The 16,595-nt window shown below is 38.4% G+C and overlaps 1 protein-coding gene across 1 annotated transcript in view; it reads left to right on the forward strand.

Annotated features, from left to right (window-relative positions):
• KRT17 (keratin 17) overlaps positions 1-16,595 on the forward strand; it is a 54,364-nt gene that overhangs the window by 14,586 nt on the left and 23,183 nt on the right. Inside the window, exon 2 of the mRNA XM_044054932.1 lies at positions 9,513-9,641. Coding sequence (XP_043910867.1) covers positions 9,513-9,641 — 129 coding nt within the window. The remainder of the gene's footprint in view (positions 1-9,512; positions 9,642-16,595) is intronic.

The raw sequence follows: 16,595 nt of genomic DNA on the forward strand, positions 1-16,595 counted from the left end.
TTTCTGTGGCGAGCGATAGTCATGATGCAGACATTTTCCAGGCAGCCATGATTTTTTTTTTCCTGGGCAAAACTCCTTCACACCAGATGACCTGTATGCTTGCAGACATGCAAGGTATGTTTTGCCTTCCCTTGTAAGTGCGTTTGTTCCTGCATATGCTGCATTGATGCTATCACATGGATGAGGCTTGCCAGAATCAACAGTATGCCCATGACCCATGTCTCTCTTTCCATAGGTATGGCATTGCAGCATGCTGGAGCCTCCATCCCCTGAGGATGTGCAAGTTAGAAATGGCCACTCACTCCCACCCTCCCTCATTGACTCCTCCATCCTCTGGATTGCTAGTCAATCCCAGATTGCCTAGGTGACAGTTAGGGATTCATCCCTCTGTACCGTAAAGCAGACTCTAACATGTACCTATAATTTTAACTAATGGTGACTATACAGCCTGCTTTACACATGTTATTATGACAGAGCAGTTTATAAAAAAGTGTAAATTAGCATTTAATTCTGAATACATGCATACATACATAAATGTCGGTAGTGTAAGATAGTATGATAATGTTGGAGACATAATTCTTTGAGATATAATTCTTTGTGAGCTTTGCTGTTAGAAGAGGGAATGACAGGACATTTTACAGATGCAGGGTGAGAAAGAAGCATTTCTTTTCAAACATTATCAAACACACCATACAGCCAAGTAATTTTAGGTAGATTTGTGTTAAAAGGCAACCGACATAAACGCAGTTAATGACTGTGTTGCAGTGAGGTAGACAATGCACATCAGTCGTATTTCTAGTATAAAGTTTCTTATTTATATTTAAACTTCAGTTCAAAGCAGAATTCTTTGCATTAACAGAAAATTTTGACTTCAATAATTGGCTTAGTCACTTGTGTCATTCTAAGAGGAATTCAGTGTTTGTCAACCTGAGATGACATGACTGACAGAACACACTGCTTTGCCAGAGATGATCTGCACCTGTTGCCGTTAGACTTTTGAATATTGGCCAAAGTATTAGCCACCCCCACAGTGTCTTTTTTAGGCCTTGACAAACCAAAAGACCTACCAGTGTGATAAATTCTTCTAATGCCAAGTTGAAGGTACTACTGCTCAGTGCTAGGAGACTTAGCAAGAAACTGCACTCCCTGGAAGCTCTCCTCACCCTGGAGAATGCTGATGTATGTGCAGTTACAGAGACATGGTTCATAGCTGAGGAAAGCACCCCAGCAGTGCAAGGTTACAGTAAATATCACACATTGAAACCACCATCTGAAACTGAGAAAATGAAAAGAGAAGGTGTTTTCATTTACATAAAAAACAATCACACCTCAAGATTGATCAAGCAAGATGACTCACAAAGTATTCCATGCCCAACTGACCATAGGCAAAATCCCCCACTATACCATCACTATCTACAGGTTCCCAACCATGGACCATGAAAACCACTCCACATACCCAAAGTTACTAGAATCACTTAAAATGCAGCCCAGCATACTACTCATAGGTGATTTTAACAACCCTGCCATAAACTGAGAAACCTACATGACCAGAGAGACTCAGAAATTTCAGGACTTTGTTAATGCAAATGCTTAGGAACAGTTGGTCTCCACACCCACTAGGAGCTCAAATATCCTTGACATAGTACTCACAAACATGGAGGAGCATTGCAGTCCCCCAGTGTAATGTCCTCATTGGTAAGATCGGATTATAAATCGGTTTACTTAGAAAGAAATATAACAGTAACCCCCCCCCCCCCCCATCAAACCCTACATTCCTGAAAAAAATTTTCAAGGCAAATGACTTTCTATTAAGTGATAGCATGGGTAATTTTAAAGATCTTCCAAACCCTGAAAACCTGGAGGCCTATGCAGAAGTAAACACAAATGCCCTGTGGAGCCACTTAAACAACTGCATAGAAATGGCAGTACCTGACCAAACTAAACCTAGGTCTAGCCATAAAAAGAAGTCATCCTGGTGGACTCCTGGCATAAATAGATTATATAACAGAAGGAAAAAATTCATGTCTAGAAGTAAGTGGGAGGGTGCAGAACAGAGAAAAAAATCCATCATTAGTCTCAATAGGCAGGGGCCATGGTGGTGCAGCAGTTAGAGTGGCTGCCTCACAGCAAGAGGTTCTTTGGTTCGATTCTCGGCTGGACTTCCTTCTGTGCAGAGTCCGCATGTCCTCCCTGTGGCTGAGTGAGCTTTAAAGACATGCAGGTAGGTGCATGTGTGTGTGGGTTTCTGTGAAGGTTGAGCATCGGGTTGGCAACTCAGCATCATAAAAATCCACTTCCAATCAATCTGTGGACCAGTGATCTGCTGTGGTGACCCCTAACCAGGAAAAGCCGAAAGACATTGCTATAGACTCAATAGGCAAATCGGGGAACTAGTCAAGTCTTCAAAAGCTAAATATAAGACTAAAACAGCTTCCCAAGCAAAGGCCTTATGGAAACCACTCAACAATATGCTGAGTTCACTGTAGATGCCACTACCTATTCTCAGTTAGAAGAAATAGCAAACCTGCTGGCCAATAAATTCAGCTCAAGATTCACCCCTTCATCTTATCAGGTCTCTCCACATGAAGAATCCTCTAGCATTCCTTTGCCTGTTATCACAGAAGAACAGGTTGTCATTGTGCTCTTTGAAGCTAGTAACATGGCATCAATGGGCCCTGATGGAAACCCAGGGTGCCTGTTAAATAGCTTGAAACAAAACCTAGCAGACTCACTCTGATCTCTATTAAACCTCAGTCTCCAGACAGGCTTTGTCCTAGTAGACTGGAGGACAGTAACAGTCATTCCTCTGCACAAGGGGGACTATCAATGGACCTTAGAAACTACTGACCCATACATCTGACTAGTCTCAAATGCAAGGTTATAGAAAGGATAATCATGGACCTGATTAACAACAGCATAGGAAATTTCAAGACTCTAGACCTAACCAATTTCAGCTTTGTCAAGGGCAGGTCCTGCCTGCTCAGTCTGCTAGACTTCTTTGAGAAGGTCAGCAAGGCAATGGATGAGGGTAGGATAATGCATACCACCTACCTTGACCTGGCCAAGGCATTTGACACAATATCCCACTCAGGTATTACGGATAAACTCCTAAAATTGGGTGTAAACCTCTGTGTCACCAGATGGATAGCTAAATGGCTCATGGATAGGACACATGTTATTAGAGTGGCTGAGTCCGTCACCATGGGGTACCACAGGGTTCAGTGCTAATCCCCATCCTGTTTGTATATACTTCTCAGATGTCAGGGCAAATGTAGATGGCCTTTGGCTGATCAAGTTCATTGATGTCTGCAAGTTGGGGCAATCACTTACTCCCCAGACAATGTTGATATCCTATAGAAAGAATGGATGCAGAATAATGATTGAGGTCAGAGCCATGGCCTCAAACTAAATGTGAAGATCTGTATGATAATATCCTTTGGAAAAATAAATACCCCTGCAAATTACAACATTGATAGAACCCCCCCCCCCCAAGAGTGGACCTAGTGGTGAAAGATTTGGGTACTCATATAGACAGTAACCTGAACTTTGACCACCATGTGTCTATGGTCATGAGGAAATACATCTATCTGGCTCAGCTTATAATGGCATACAGATTTAAGGATGTCATAGTAGCACTGTACTCAGTCCTCATCAGACCAATAGTCATGTACAATGCACCCTTTGGTATGTACCTTGCCAGGCACCTGCAACTGTTGGAGCATCCTCAGAGGTTTCTAACCAAAAATATACAGGGTATAACCAACATGTTATATGCTGACTAATTAAAAGCCCTATTGCTGTATTCAGTTTCCTACCAGTTACTGAGGGTAATCTATGGGTGATCTACAAGGCAGTATCTGAACCAGTCTTGATGGAAATGTTGAATATTCGCAAAACTAACTGCATGGAGGTTCCCTTCCAAGGATCAAAACCTGATCTCCAACGTGAATATAGTATGTTGGAGAGACAGATTTGTGTCCCAGAGGTCACCCCTCCTCTGGAATAGGCTTCCTATTCACTTGAAGCAGAGCCCTTCCCTGATCATCTTCAAGAACAATCTGGACCAATGGATGGGAAATAGCAAATTCACTCCTGAGGTGGCACCTATGTCCCTTATAGAAAGAGGCAGTCTGTAAAAATTGGCATAACCCCATTTGACCCTTGTTGTCTTTCCCATAGGGACATAAAATTGGGTAAAATCTGAGTAAAACTTACTAGGCTTGTAAGGGCTTTTGAGCTGTTAGCCTAGTAAACTCCTATGAACCTATGAGCTTATATTTAGAACCACTGGCAAAGAAAATAAGGGACTCAAAAAGGGATATAACTGATATAGTAATCAAGAATGGCTGGCTTTATTTGCTGATGATATTAGTTTGTACCTGAGAAAACCAGAAAAGAACATATCAGTGTTGTGGAACATTCTGAGACAGTTTCAAGTCTTTTTGGCATACAAAATTAATGAAGATGAAACAAAGGTGATAGCAGTAAACTATGTACTCACACAAATTGGTTCAGCAATATCCATACTTATGGGGACATGATAAGATGAAGTACTTAGAAGTATGGGTTAAAAGGACTCTGTTATGCAGCTAAGGATATGAGTGAAGAAACGAAGCAAAAGATAATACTAAAACTGCGAAACTGGAAGCTCTGTTTTATGGATATGGATAGCAAGGTACAAGCAGTCAAATATTTTTAGTCCGATTAGTGTAATACACAGGTCAATCATATTTTTATCTGCCAAAAGAAAAGTTTTGGGTAGCAATTAATAAAGACTTGAAGGGTTTTATCTAGGAGGATACGAGGGCAAGAGTCAAATGGGATAAGCTGATTCCTCCAATGTAGCAAGGTGGTTTTGGATCACCTGATTTGAAGGGGTATTTCAGAGCTACACAGTTAAGGCTCATATACATAGTACAAGCAGAATGCCATAATTCAAAGTGAAAAGGGATGATGATGATGAAGGAGGGGGAAGCTCAAGAAATATGGAGAGGCTGGGGCTTTGGATGCAGAAATAACAATAGCCATACAAAATATTATATTAATAAAGAAGCAGAAAGTATTCCAAGAACCAAGTCAACACAGGAATGGAGAAAGAATATTCTGTCAATAGGGATGACTGCAATTAATGGTACAGACAATAGGCAAGATGGGGACTGGAATTTACTGGAGAAAACTGGCAAAGGAACTAAGGTACTGGGAGCAAATAACTAGAGAGGGAAAGGCAATAGACTAGTAACAGGCTAAGAATACATTTGGACTGTATGCTAGGGATTGCCTTCCCTTTGGAGGATTGATATCAGAGTATAGGAAAAGAGAAAGGTATAGGGGAAATCTTAGGTGAAAAAAAAACAGTACTAGCAGAGTTTTTGGCAGAATCTAGAGCAGAAGCTGCTAAGTAGGGCATATAAAATGTTGCATGATAGCTATGGGAATCAATCAGAGGAGGTTGGAGAGGATATGGAAGAGAGATTGAATAAGCAATTCACAAAGAAACAAAAGGATGGTATATGTATGTCTCCCAAATATGCAACAAAGTCAAGAAGATTTAAGACTTTTGCTTGGAAGTGTTTGCAGAGGTATTTTTATACCCCAAGCAGACTCCAAAGAATTTTTCCTCAGGTAGATTGCAAATGTTGGAGGTGTGATGGGGAAGAAATAAATAATTGGGAACATATTTTTAGAATGTAAAGAGTTGGCAGACATACTGGGTGAGCAAACTGGTATAACTAAAGAAATGAGCTGAGATACAGAATTGGAATTGCCTAGACATAGTAAGGCTTCGCTGAGTTTAATTCTTGTGGCTGCCAGAAAGCAGTTACTAGAAGATGGAAATCAAACCCTAAACCAATCATATTAGAAGTAGTGACTATAGTAACAGAAGTAAAAGAAGCGTAAGTGGGATTTTTAGAAAAGGCTAGGAGCAAATTGCATATTAAAAATGGGAATTTTGGGAACAATACATGCAGATTAATGTTTTGGAGGAGGAATGAGTTTAAAGGAAGGCAGGAATTGAGTGTAATGTTCAATTGACAATGACTTCATAGAAGATTATATGAGATGTATAATGTTTGTGACTGAAAACATGTCAATATGGTTTGTTTCCATTTATGTAAATGTATGATTGCCTATGTCATAAGTGACCATTCAATACAGATGTTTCTTGTTAAAAAAATAATACTCTCCCGTGTATGAATGCACATGAGTCAGTGTAGTGGTATGCATGCATATATGTACAGAGTAATATAATTCAGACATGTATGCAAAGTGTTTGGAGTCTGTCAGATGCTATATGGGTCATTTTCAAAGTAAACTTCATTATACTGTAATAAAAAACATCAGAAATCATTTTCTGGAATCTGCTAGGTCCGAACAGTATTTCTTTAACCACAGTGAATCAAACCGTGTCATCTGGAAAGCATACTTTCATGAATTGCTCTTCAATAATTTTGCATATATCACTGATATTGTTATGAAGTTTCAGAAGTTATTTCCCTGACCATAATTTATTGAGATACAACTTACTTAAAAACACTCCTACTGACTGAAAAGAGTACTTTTGCAGGTGGTCAGTCTCCCCTTTGCACTTCCCATATACCAATTTTTATATACCATTTTTAACTTTTACACAAAGTTGGGGAAAGCAGAAACTTTCCTATACAGTCTACGATAGTCTCACATAAACAGAGATCTCATAGTACCTGCATTATACAATAAGGTAACCTATCACATAAAATCTACAAGCAAATATTAATTCAAATAAATGTGATTGAGCAGTTAGAACCCAGTCAGACAGCCATTAATTCCTTTCCATTAGACACTGCCACAACTCAGAGAAAATCTTTTCTAATAGATGCAATGACCTATGAGTAGGTAGTATTAAGTGGCAGGGGGTCTGGGTTGGATATGAGGCCTTGACCCCCCCCCCCCACAGTAAACATAAAGCAGAGATTGTTATGTTTCTACCATTGTTTATTTGGTACCAACCATAGTACTACAGTAAGGAAGTATACATTTTTTTATAACCTGCAATATGGTTTTAAATTAATAATATAGAAGAAGTGGGGGAAAACAACAGTTATTTTTTATTTTTGGAGAAAAAATACTTATTTCTTATTTAATTGCAGAAGGGTTTCTTTACTTTTTCGTAATTTTTTTTTCTCAGTTGTTGGTCATTTTTGCTTTGATATTTTGCCACTGAATCTTATGTCCCTAACCATGTTCCATATACCATTATTTCAAATCACACATATAAATAGACGAAACATTATAAAACAGTTGTGAATAAAATTTATAAATGGAAGCAAGAACAATGGATTTTAGATTAAAAATGGTAGGGGAACTTTGAGGAATTTATGTGAGAATTTGTAAATAAAAAGCTTAGTAAATGCCTATCTGGACAAAGTAATGAGGTTGTAGGATTGATGCAGAGAAGCTGAATTTCTTGCTGCAGCTTTAATTGCACCCCCACCACTATGGAAGTAGACAATGCATGTGTTGCCAGTGGAAGTGGAGTTGGTATTTGCCAAGCCCCCCCTCCCAGTAAATATAACTTTCATTGACAGCAGCTATTACTTCTTTTCTGCCCCATTTGTCTAATACTGTCACCCTTCCTTTCTTCCTCACTCACCCATACTTGTTTATAGCATCATCCACCGAGGACCTTACCATTATGTCATAGGTACCTAAATTCTACACACGCTGACCATGATTTTGTATAATGTCTACAGCCATGAAGGTTGAGTTTCCCTTTGCTCCACAATGTATACTTGCTCATTCAGTTTGACCGTTAAACAACACAGCAGGTAAATATGCAAGTAACAGTATTCAGTGATGCAACAGGTAGGGCACTCACCTTTGGTGAAGAAGGCTGTGGGTTCTAGTCCTGCACTAAGAAGATGGCTTGCTGATACTGCAGTGCAGCACTTCTGTGGGTGTGGTGTCCTTTAGATTAGACATTAAACCAAGATCTCATCTGCTTGAGATGGTGATAGCTCTGGCAGATATGAAAGATCCAATTGAAAAGAATAAGGGAAGTTCCCCAATCCATGGACAAATTTCTCCTAGTAATTTAAATATTACATTAGACCTTCGTTGAAAAGCGGCCAGTAGCCTGGTCAACAAAAGATAAATAAACTGTAATTTTATGAACCATTTTTGACATAAATTCAAAAAAAAAATGAAAAATAGGGATTGCCAAGTCCAAAATCCCAAAGTAAATTTTAAAACAAGCTACATTAAAAATGCATATTTAAGTTAAGAATCAAAGAACACGTATTTCATGATACCTTGGATCAGAAACATTTTTAGTCAGAATGAATTATAAAGAACAATATACCCACTATCTGTAGCCTACTTTAAAAGAGAATTGGTTTTGTTGAATTTTGATAACAATTTTGCAGTTTTTATAACTCCTTTAAAATGTGAAAATGAAAAACAAAGCTTACAGGCTAAAATGAGGCTGACAGACTTTATCATAAGAGCTTATCCATTGGTTGTAGATCTATTATAACCTTAAATGTCTTACTTTTACTGCATTGTTAGCACTCGGCATACAGCTGAAAGGTATGTACTTTATGCATTCACTTACAGAAGGGTGGGAGCTCAAAACAACAAAGTTTTGAAAGTAGGAAATTAGAAAAAAACAAGATCACAGGAGTAGAAAATTGAAATAGCAATGCACATACATGGAAGTATATGCATAAGCTTCAGTACTGTAGCCTACAGATACAATTGCATAATTGTCATAAAGTTGAGAATAATTAAATTATAGCTAGTATTTTGCCTGAAAAAGGGTCAGTCATCATTCCTCACTTTATGTGACCGTTTAATCTTGCATTAAAAAAATCAACATATCTCTTATGATTTTGTAGTTATAATATATTAAGGTTGGTTCGGGCAGGAACTTGTCTCACTTCAATAATATAATTTTTGTATTTAAATTGTTTTTCTTAATTTATTAGTTCTGTATAACTTTGTGGTATGATGATGTTATTCATTCCATTAAGTAATGAAACATATCTTTCCACTATAGAACATAGTCCATAAACTATGAAGGTTGTACAGTTTCAAGTATGTACCCTGTGAGAAATCATAATGCTGAAATATGTGTAGGTCTTTCAACATATTCCTCTATTTGTTTCCACAGGGGTTGGAAAGAAACTTGTTATTGTATACTTCTTGCGTTATTAAGAAGGAAATCACTATAGAAAAGATTACTACCTTGACAAGACATGTTCCTGTGTTAAATCATACATTTCTGTCTTCCTTTTGACGTTATTGTATTGCACTTTTTTTTTCAGTATGATGTTACAGAACCTTTTCCAAGGCTACCTTATTGGTGACGTTTCTTGCCATTTGCCTTTTTGGTTAATATCTGATGTGTGTCTTGATATTGCTTTATTCTTATTTTGTTGTTTGTAATCTGTATTAAATTGTGCTTTTTCATTTTTTTTTAAATGCTTGCATGATGACACTCTTAAATGTTTAATGTTTATCCTTCATTTTCTCAGGTGCGTATCTTGGAAGCGGGCAACCACCAGCTGGAAAAGAAAATCAGAGAATATTATGAGAAGAAATCCCCTGTCGCTGAGAAGGACATGAGTGGCTACTTTGCTACTATCAATGAACTCAGAGACAAAGTGAGTCACTTAAGTAACAGTTTCTTATATAACATTATTAACTACATAGCAGTGTACAGTGACTTAATTTTGCTGAGAAAGATGCTGAAAATATTACATCAGTAGTTTTGTAAGTTGAACCTTTTTATAGTGTTATTTTATTTACAAAATGTCCACTCCAGTGGGCAAGCATACATATTTTTGTAGTTTAATATCCACTTTGACTCACTCATCCATGAGAAGGACAAACTACAGGAGGAAACTGTTTGGTTTGAAGTGATAAATTAACAGCACTGGCTGACTTATATAGGAACAGCATTCAGAGTAAGGAGTGCTTTATTTATTTATTTATATATTTGACATTTGTTTACCGGGAAAGTGTGACTGGGGTCCTAGGATCCCATTTTCAGCAGAGGCTTGGGGAGAAAAGCTCCAAGGTAAATGGTAATTAGTAAACCTTTACAGCAGAATTCTTATATAAATAAAACACACGTCAAAAAAATTGCACTGGAATAGAAATGCCAGACATTCACAAAGGCAACAAAAGCAGGAACTCCACTACAATCCAGGTTAAGTATGTGAATTAAAAAAAGGGAGGACAAACAGCACAAGGGGAAGCACAGGAGCAGACAAGACCGTGAAGAAGGAAATCAGCGTGTGCGACAAGAGTAACAGATGTGGGAAGACAGGAGAGATATGAGGGGTAACAGAAGCACACTCAACATGTAAGCATAAATAAAAACAAAAATAGGCAGGAGAGAATGCAGAGAAAGCATAAGTGAGGGAAAGAGGTTGTTGAGGAGATAGTCAGAGTTGTGAAGGTTGTTGTAAAAAGCTGTTATAAAGGTAGCCAAGGCAGAGGGATATAGAATTAGATGGGCTTAGAGCAGGAACAGATCCATGCTTTGCTTAAGAATTCTTTCAGTGCATATTTAAATAAGAGAAAGTTAGAGTGATTTCTAATATTTGTTGGAAGATCATTCCTGTCTTTGGAGATGTGATGGGATTGCAGGCATTTTCCAGCGTTTTTATTGGGTTTGTTTGTCTTTGGATCATGGAGATCTAGGGGGAAGGTAGCTAGGAAGAAGGGAGATTAGAGCAGGGAGTCAGGCTGTGGGCTTATATATAATGTTGTGGGCTGTTAAGACTTGTATGAAGGAGAGACGTTGTAGTAGCTTTAGCCATCCTAATAATTGTAGAGAGGTGCAGTGGTGAGTTGGGATGACATGAGGCAAATTTTGCAGTTTTATTGTAGCAAGCTTCAAGTTTAGATAGAAGGGAGTTCTGGAGATTGGTAAGGATGTTTGTGCCATATAGTAGGGAAGGTAATACGTATATGTTAGCAAGAGTGATTCTGGTGATCAGTTAAGAAAAGGAGAATGTCTGTAGAGCATCCCTAATTTTTGGTGGGTTTTTAAATATTACTTTGGATATGGAGATCAAATTTTAAGTTTTCATTGATGATTACACCTAGTGGCTTAGTGTTAGGGACTGCTTCAATTAGAGTGTTATTTAAGGAATGAATTTTCAAATGTGTTTTATTTACTATTTGTCCTTTTGGGAGAAAAAGTGTGAGTTTTATTTTATTAGGGTTAAGTAGCAATCAGGAGTTTTTTAACTAGAGTTCAGATGAAAAAGCTTCTTGGGTCACAAGTTTCAGGTCAGTTGGGTTATTTGATGAGCAAGCAATAGTTGAGCCATCAGCATATTGGATTAATTTGGATTTCTTAGTGGATAAATGAAGATTATTTGTAAAGATGTTGAACAGGAAGAACCCAAGGATGGATCCATGTGGAACCCCTATGATGTTTGGTAGAAAAGGAGAAAGAGAGTCATGCCATTTAACTAACTGTTGTCTGTCTGTGAGATAACCTTTGAACCATGCAAGGGAAGATGATGTGAGGCCAAAAGAGGAACGTTTGTGTAATAGTTTAGTGTAGGGGACTGTATCAAATGCCTTAGATAGGTTTAGAAACAATGCAGAAACAAGTTGACCAGAGTCTCTAGCATAATTTATGGTCTCCATCAAGGACAGGAGAGCTCCTGATGTGCTGTGATGAGGTCTGAAGCCATGCTGTGTTGGGGACAGTAGTGTTTTATGGACAAGATAATTAATGAGTTGTAAATGGATACATTTTTCATTAGTTGTAAATGGATATATTTTTCAAGTATTTTGGACAAAGGTGATGATTGCAAAGGGGCAGTAGTTAGATAGATCAGAGGAGTTGTTTCCTTTGTTTAGTGGGATAACATATGACATTTTCCAGATGCATGGGACATATGATGCAGAGATTGATCTGTTGATAACAATACTTACTGTGTAAACTAGGGCCTCAAACTTGAGATATTCTGCAGTGAGTTTATTGGGTTTTAGTAGAAATTTCTTTGTGAAGTTGGTGGAGACTGGGTGGAATGTAAAGGTTAAAGCAGTAGCTGTGTGACATGAAGTGAAGGCAGTGTTTATACTTGTTATGGAAGTATTTGAGAAGTGAATAATAGTAGACAGAGCATGGGTATTGTTTGACACAAAGTTTGAGATACTGTTGATGAAGTGACTTTTAAAGAGCGTGGCAGTTTCACTAGGGGATTTATCAGGGTAAGGGCTAGGATTATGGTTTGTGCCTGAGTTGATTGATGACCAGAATTTTTTGAGGTTATGAGAGGTGTTAGTTTGCAGGTTGGTACAGATTTTTTTTTATCAGTGATTGTGCGATTTTTTACTTTGTTACGCAGTTGTTTGTAGTATAGTAGTTTGTCAAGGATTTTGGATTTTCTGGATATACGCTCTATATAGTTTTCCTAAACTTTATGCATGGTAGGTAGCTATACTCTGGCCGCCCTACCTCACTTATTTTCCTAGGCTCAAAGAAGTAGACAGCATTCTGAGAATAGTGTGTTTTTATAGGCACGACTCACAAAAAGAAAGCAGCAGAGTAGCTTGGAGTGAGGGAAATGAGGCAACAGAAGCCAGTGAATCTCTGTAAATAAGTAGTTTGTGAGGATAAAGAATGGTCATTTAGTGTAGGGACTAGAACAGTGAGTTCTTTCATTAGCTTTACAAATGGGACAAAGCTTGGAGTCTAAAACATGCTATGTATCTTTACAGATGGTAGGTTTGTGACATAGATAGCTGTGGAGGGGGTCAGAAAAAGATAAGAGGGTATGAGTAAAGTAAAAAAAATGTGTTCATTGAAAGGCAGTTCTAACAAAGCATTAGTTTGCTCATACAGGACCAGGAAAAAGATAATTAGAGAAAAGTTAGTCATTTTCTTGCAACAAACAGTCCAGTGGAGTAGAACCGACGTGAGTTAATATGTCATATCATTCCAGGATACTCCATTTCTATCTAGGTTGATCCAAATTCTATACATCCTGGTCTGTTTATATGTTTGGGTAATGCTAGAATTTTACAAAGAGAGCATGGTAGATGCTGTATATGTAGCATACACAGATACCTTTGATGCAGTTCCTCAGAGGAGATTGACAGGCAAGCGGAAGGGATCTAAAGCTAGAAAAGCTAATAAAATGTGTGGATGATTGTCTCCATGGCAGAAAGAATAATGTTCAGTGGGATTCTGACAAAAGTGAGAGAATGACTGGAGTCCCATAGGTGTCATTCCAAGGTCAAGTGTTCTTAAATGTCTTTATGTCTGACATCATGAGGGACACTCAAAACATGAACAACCTGCTTGTGCATGACACGAAAGTTGGAGTGACAGTAGTAGATGGGGGTGATTAAAGCTAACAATAGGATGTAGGGGGACAAGCAGACTGGTGGAGAAATGGCAAATGAGTGTATGGAAAGTGCAGAGTATTTGTGTCTAACAACCCCAAGCTAAACTATCAGCAAGACTGTCACTTTAATGAGTGCAAAGCAAGAAAAGAACATTCTCATGGCAGTCACTGCAAAAGCAAATCATCAGGCATTCCAAAGACATGCATCTGGAGCATTTCTCCTTGGGCCTCTGCTGAAAACAGGCTCTGTGGAACCTAGTCAGACTTTCCCGGTCAACAAATGTTAAATAAATAAATAAAAAACAAACAGAGAGATTTGTGATCCTAACAAACAAAGTTATGTGCTACTCTAGAGGGATCTAATTTAAGAAGTATATGGATGAATAATGCTTTACTGGTCTGTTTTCGGCCATCAGCTGAAATACTGTGTTTAGTTCCATGTCCTTGAAGAGAGAATGAAAGGCAACTTTTCAAAATAAGCCACAGGAGAAAAGATATTAGAGTAACAGGGGGACTAGAGGCACATAAACATTTCAAAAGAGCAGATGGGTTTGAACATTCACACAATGAAAGAAAGGGGTTAAGGATGGGAAGGAAGACATATGAGTATAGGTAGAAACTACATCCAAAACATTATTTTATTTATGTATTTATATTTGTTACTAGGAATGCCCAGCTGAGAAGTCCCATGTACAGTGAAAGTCCTAAGGAGAAAATCTTCAGTAAAAGACAAACATTGCAGCATAGAAACAAATGATCAAACTGTAGGATTAGTGGAGTAAAGTGCATAACAAATATTGTCATTTGAAAACAATTGTAGTACTTGTTTTTAGAGTACTAGATAGTTACTGAATATTGTCACAGTTCAGGGTTTCAGTGCATTACACTGCTTCACACCCAACACAGACAATGCTGGTGTTACTGGAAGGTAAGTTTGTTATTCCTAAGATGTCATCTTACCTCCAGACTCAAAAGTCAGGACAATGATTTTGAACTCTTTCATATCTTTTCCACTCTAAACAGCATATCTTACCATATCCCCTTCATGTCATCTACATCCCACAAAAGTATATCAATACAAACTTGACATCCCTCCATACCAGGCCTAATCTATTCTCTTAGGAGACTTCAGCTATCCTTCCATTAACTGGGAAAACTACATAATCTCAAATAAATAAGTACAAAGATTCCTGGACTTCATTAACGCCAGCTTACTAGACCAAGAGATTCAGCTCTCAACTAGTGGTTCAGAAATATTGGATGTGGCTCTCACCAATATAAACACCCTGTGCTGAACATCTACAGTTACCATGTCACTGGTCAAATCTGACCACCATTTGGTGACACTCAGTTTAAGGATAAAACCTGGCTTACCACAAAACCCTTATTTCTTTGCATATTACACTAAGGCTAATATACTCTAGCTAATGGATGACCAGATGAAATCTGTGCACCATCCTCACCTCAGTGGTCCCATCTTGCATGCTGCCACATTTGTGGATAACTCTTATGCCCACCTCTATGCATGTGTCAAGGCATCTGTTACTATAAGATATAAATACAATGCCAAATTCATGAGTAAACCTCAGTGGTGAAACCCTAGTATAAACAGACAATACAATAACAGAAAGAAACTCCTAACCTGTAAAAGCAAACTTAATACCCCATCATCTAGAAGTGAACTCAAAAAGATCAATAACAAACTCAGAAACAAAATCAAATCCATTAAAAGTATGTATGAATTGAGACTTGCAATCTCTGCTAAGGACAAGAACAAAGTCTTCTTCAGCTGTGTCGGAAACCTTAGGGGTTATGCCCAGCAATGCTCTAAGCTAATGCACAGCAGCAGCAACAACAACACTTACTGTTCCCCTGAAGACACAGCCCAACATATTAGTGGACAAATTCAACTCTAACTTAATTCTCCATTAACTTTCCCCTACTTGTTGGCATGCCCACAACCCCCCCCCCCCCCGATCACCTCTGAACAAGCCATGAATGCACTCCTGAAGGCCAAAATTACTGGCTGCTGAGGTCCTGGTAATGTAGCCAGCTGCCTTCTTGTCATCCCCAAATCCTGTCTAGTAGACTTGCTATTAAGTCTATTCAGCCAGGTCTCTCCAGTAGATTTGTGCCAGAGGAATGGTAGTCATCCTGCTCCAAAAGGAGGGATCCAGTACTGGTCCAGAAACTACAGACCTATAAGCCTTACCAGCCTTATATGCATAGCAATGGAATTCATCATTGTGGAACTTATTAGTAAGAACATGTATGGTCTACAAGAATTGAACCCAAACCAGTTAGGGCTTGCTAAAGGCAGATCCTGACTCCTGCAGTTTAATGGGCTTCTTTGAGAAAGTCACTTTTGCAAATTGGTTCACACTGCCTACCTGGACCTAGCCAAGGGATTTGATACCATTTCACATTCTGGCATTATTAATAAGATAATCAAACTAAATATAAATCTCTGTATTAACCACTAGATAGCAAACTGGCTAACAGACAGAATCCACTCTATTAGAATGGAAAGTATGCTCTTTCTTTGAAAAGAACAGTCAACAGGGGTTTCCCCCAGGGATCAGTCTGGACCAGTTTTTTTTTTTTTATATTTACTTCTCTGATGTCAAAGATGACATCAAGGGCCCATGACTGACTAAGTTTGCAGATGACTACACACTTGGAGCTGTAATTAATTCTTCATCTTCCAGGTTCAGCAAGCAGGACTAACACACACCAGAGAGTGGTCCCTGGATCATGGTGTAAAACTGCACACCAAGAAATGCAGCAATGTGTACTTTATCAAAACTGGGCATCCATGTACTTAGCACATAGATGATACCCTTCTGAAATTTGACATTAGTCATTAGGGACCGGGCACTTCTATTGACAATGAACTATCCTTTGATCACCATGTACCCATTGTTGTTTGAAAATCCTTTTATCAAGCCAGAATAATCACCAGGGAATTTCTTCCAGATCTAAGGAAGTCATTATACCGCTCTACTCCTCCATCTTTAATAATAGAGTATATTGGCCCCTTTTGGTATATACTTTTCTACACATTTGTGAGACTGCAGTGTTTCCTCACTAAGATAATCAGAATATGTCTTCCTCGCGCTACCCAGACCTCCTTAAAATACACCCTTTCTCTGTATTTTCTGTTTTATACACACTCTTGATAGGTGACCTCTGACTACACTACAGAGCCTAGAAGGATCCAGTCTTATGTGACTTCCTGCA

The sequence above is a fragment of the Protopterus annectens genome, chromosome 13.part0 (genome assembly GCF_019279795.1).
Source record: "Protopterus annectens isolate FY-2018-M chromosome 13.part0, PAN1.0, whole genome shotgun sequence".
NCBI lineage: Eukaryota > Metazoa > Chordata > Ceratodontiformes > Protopteridae > Protopterus > Protopterus annectens.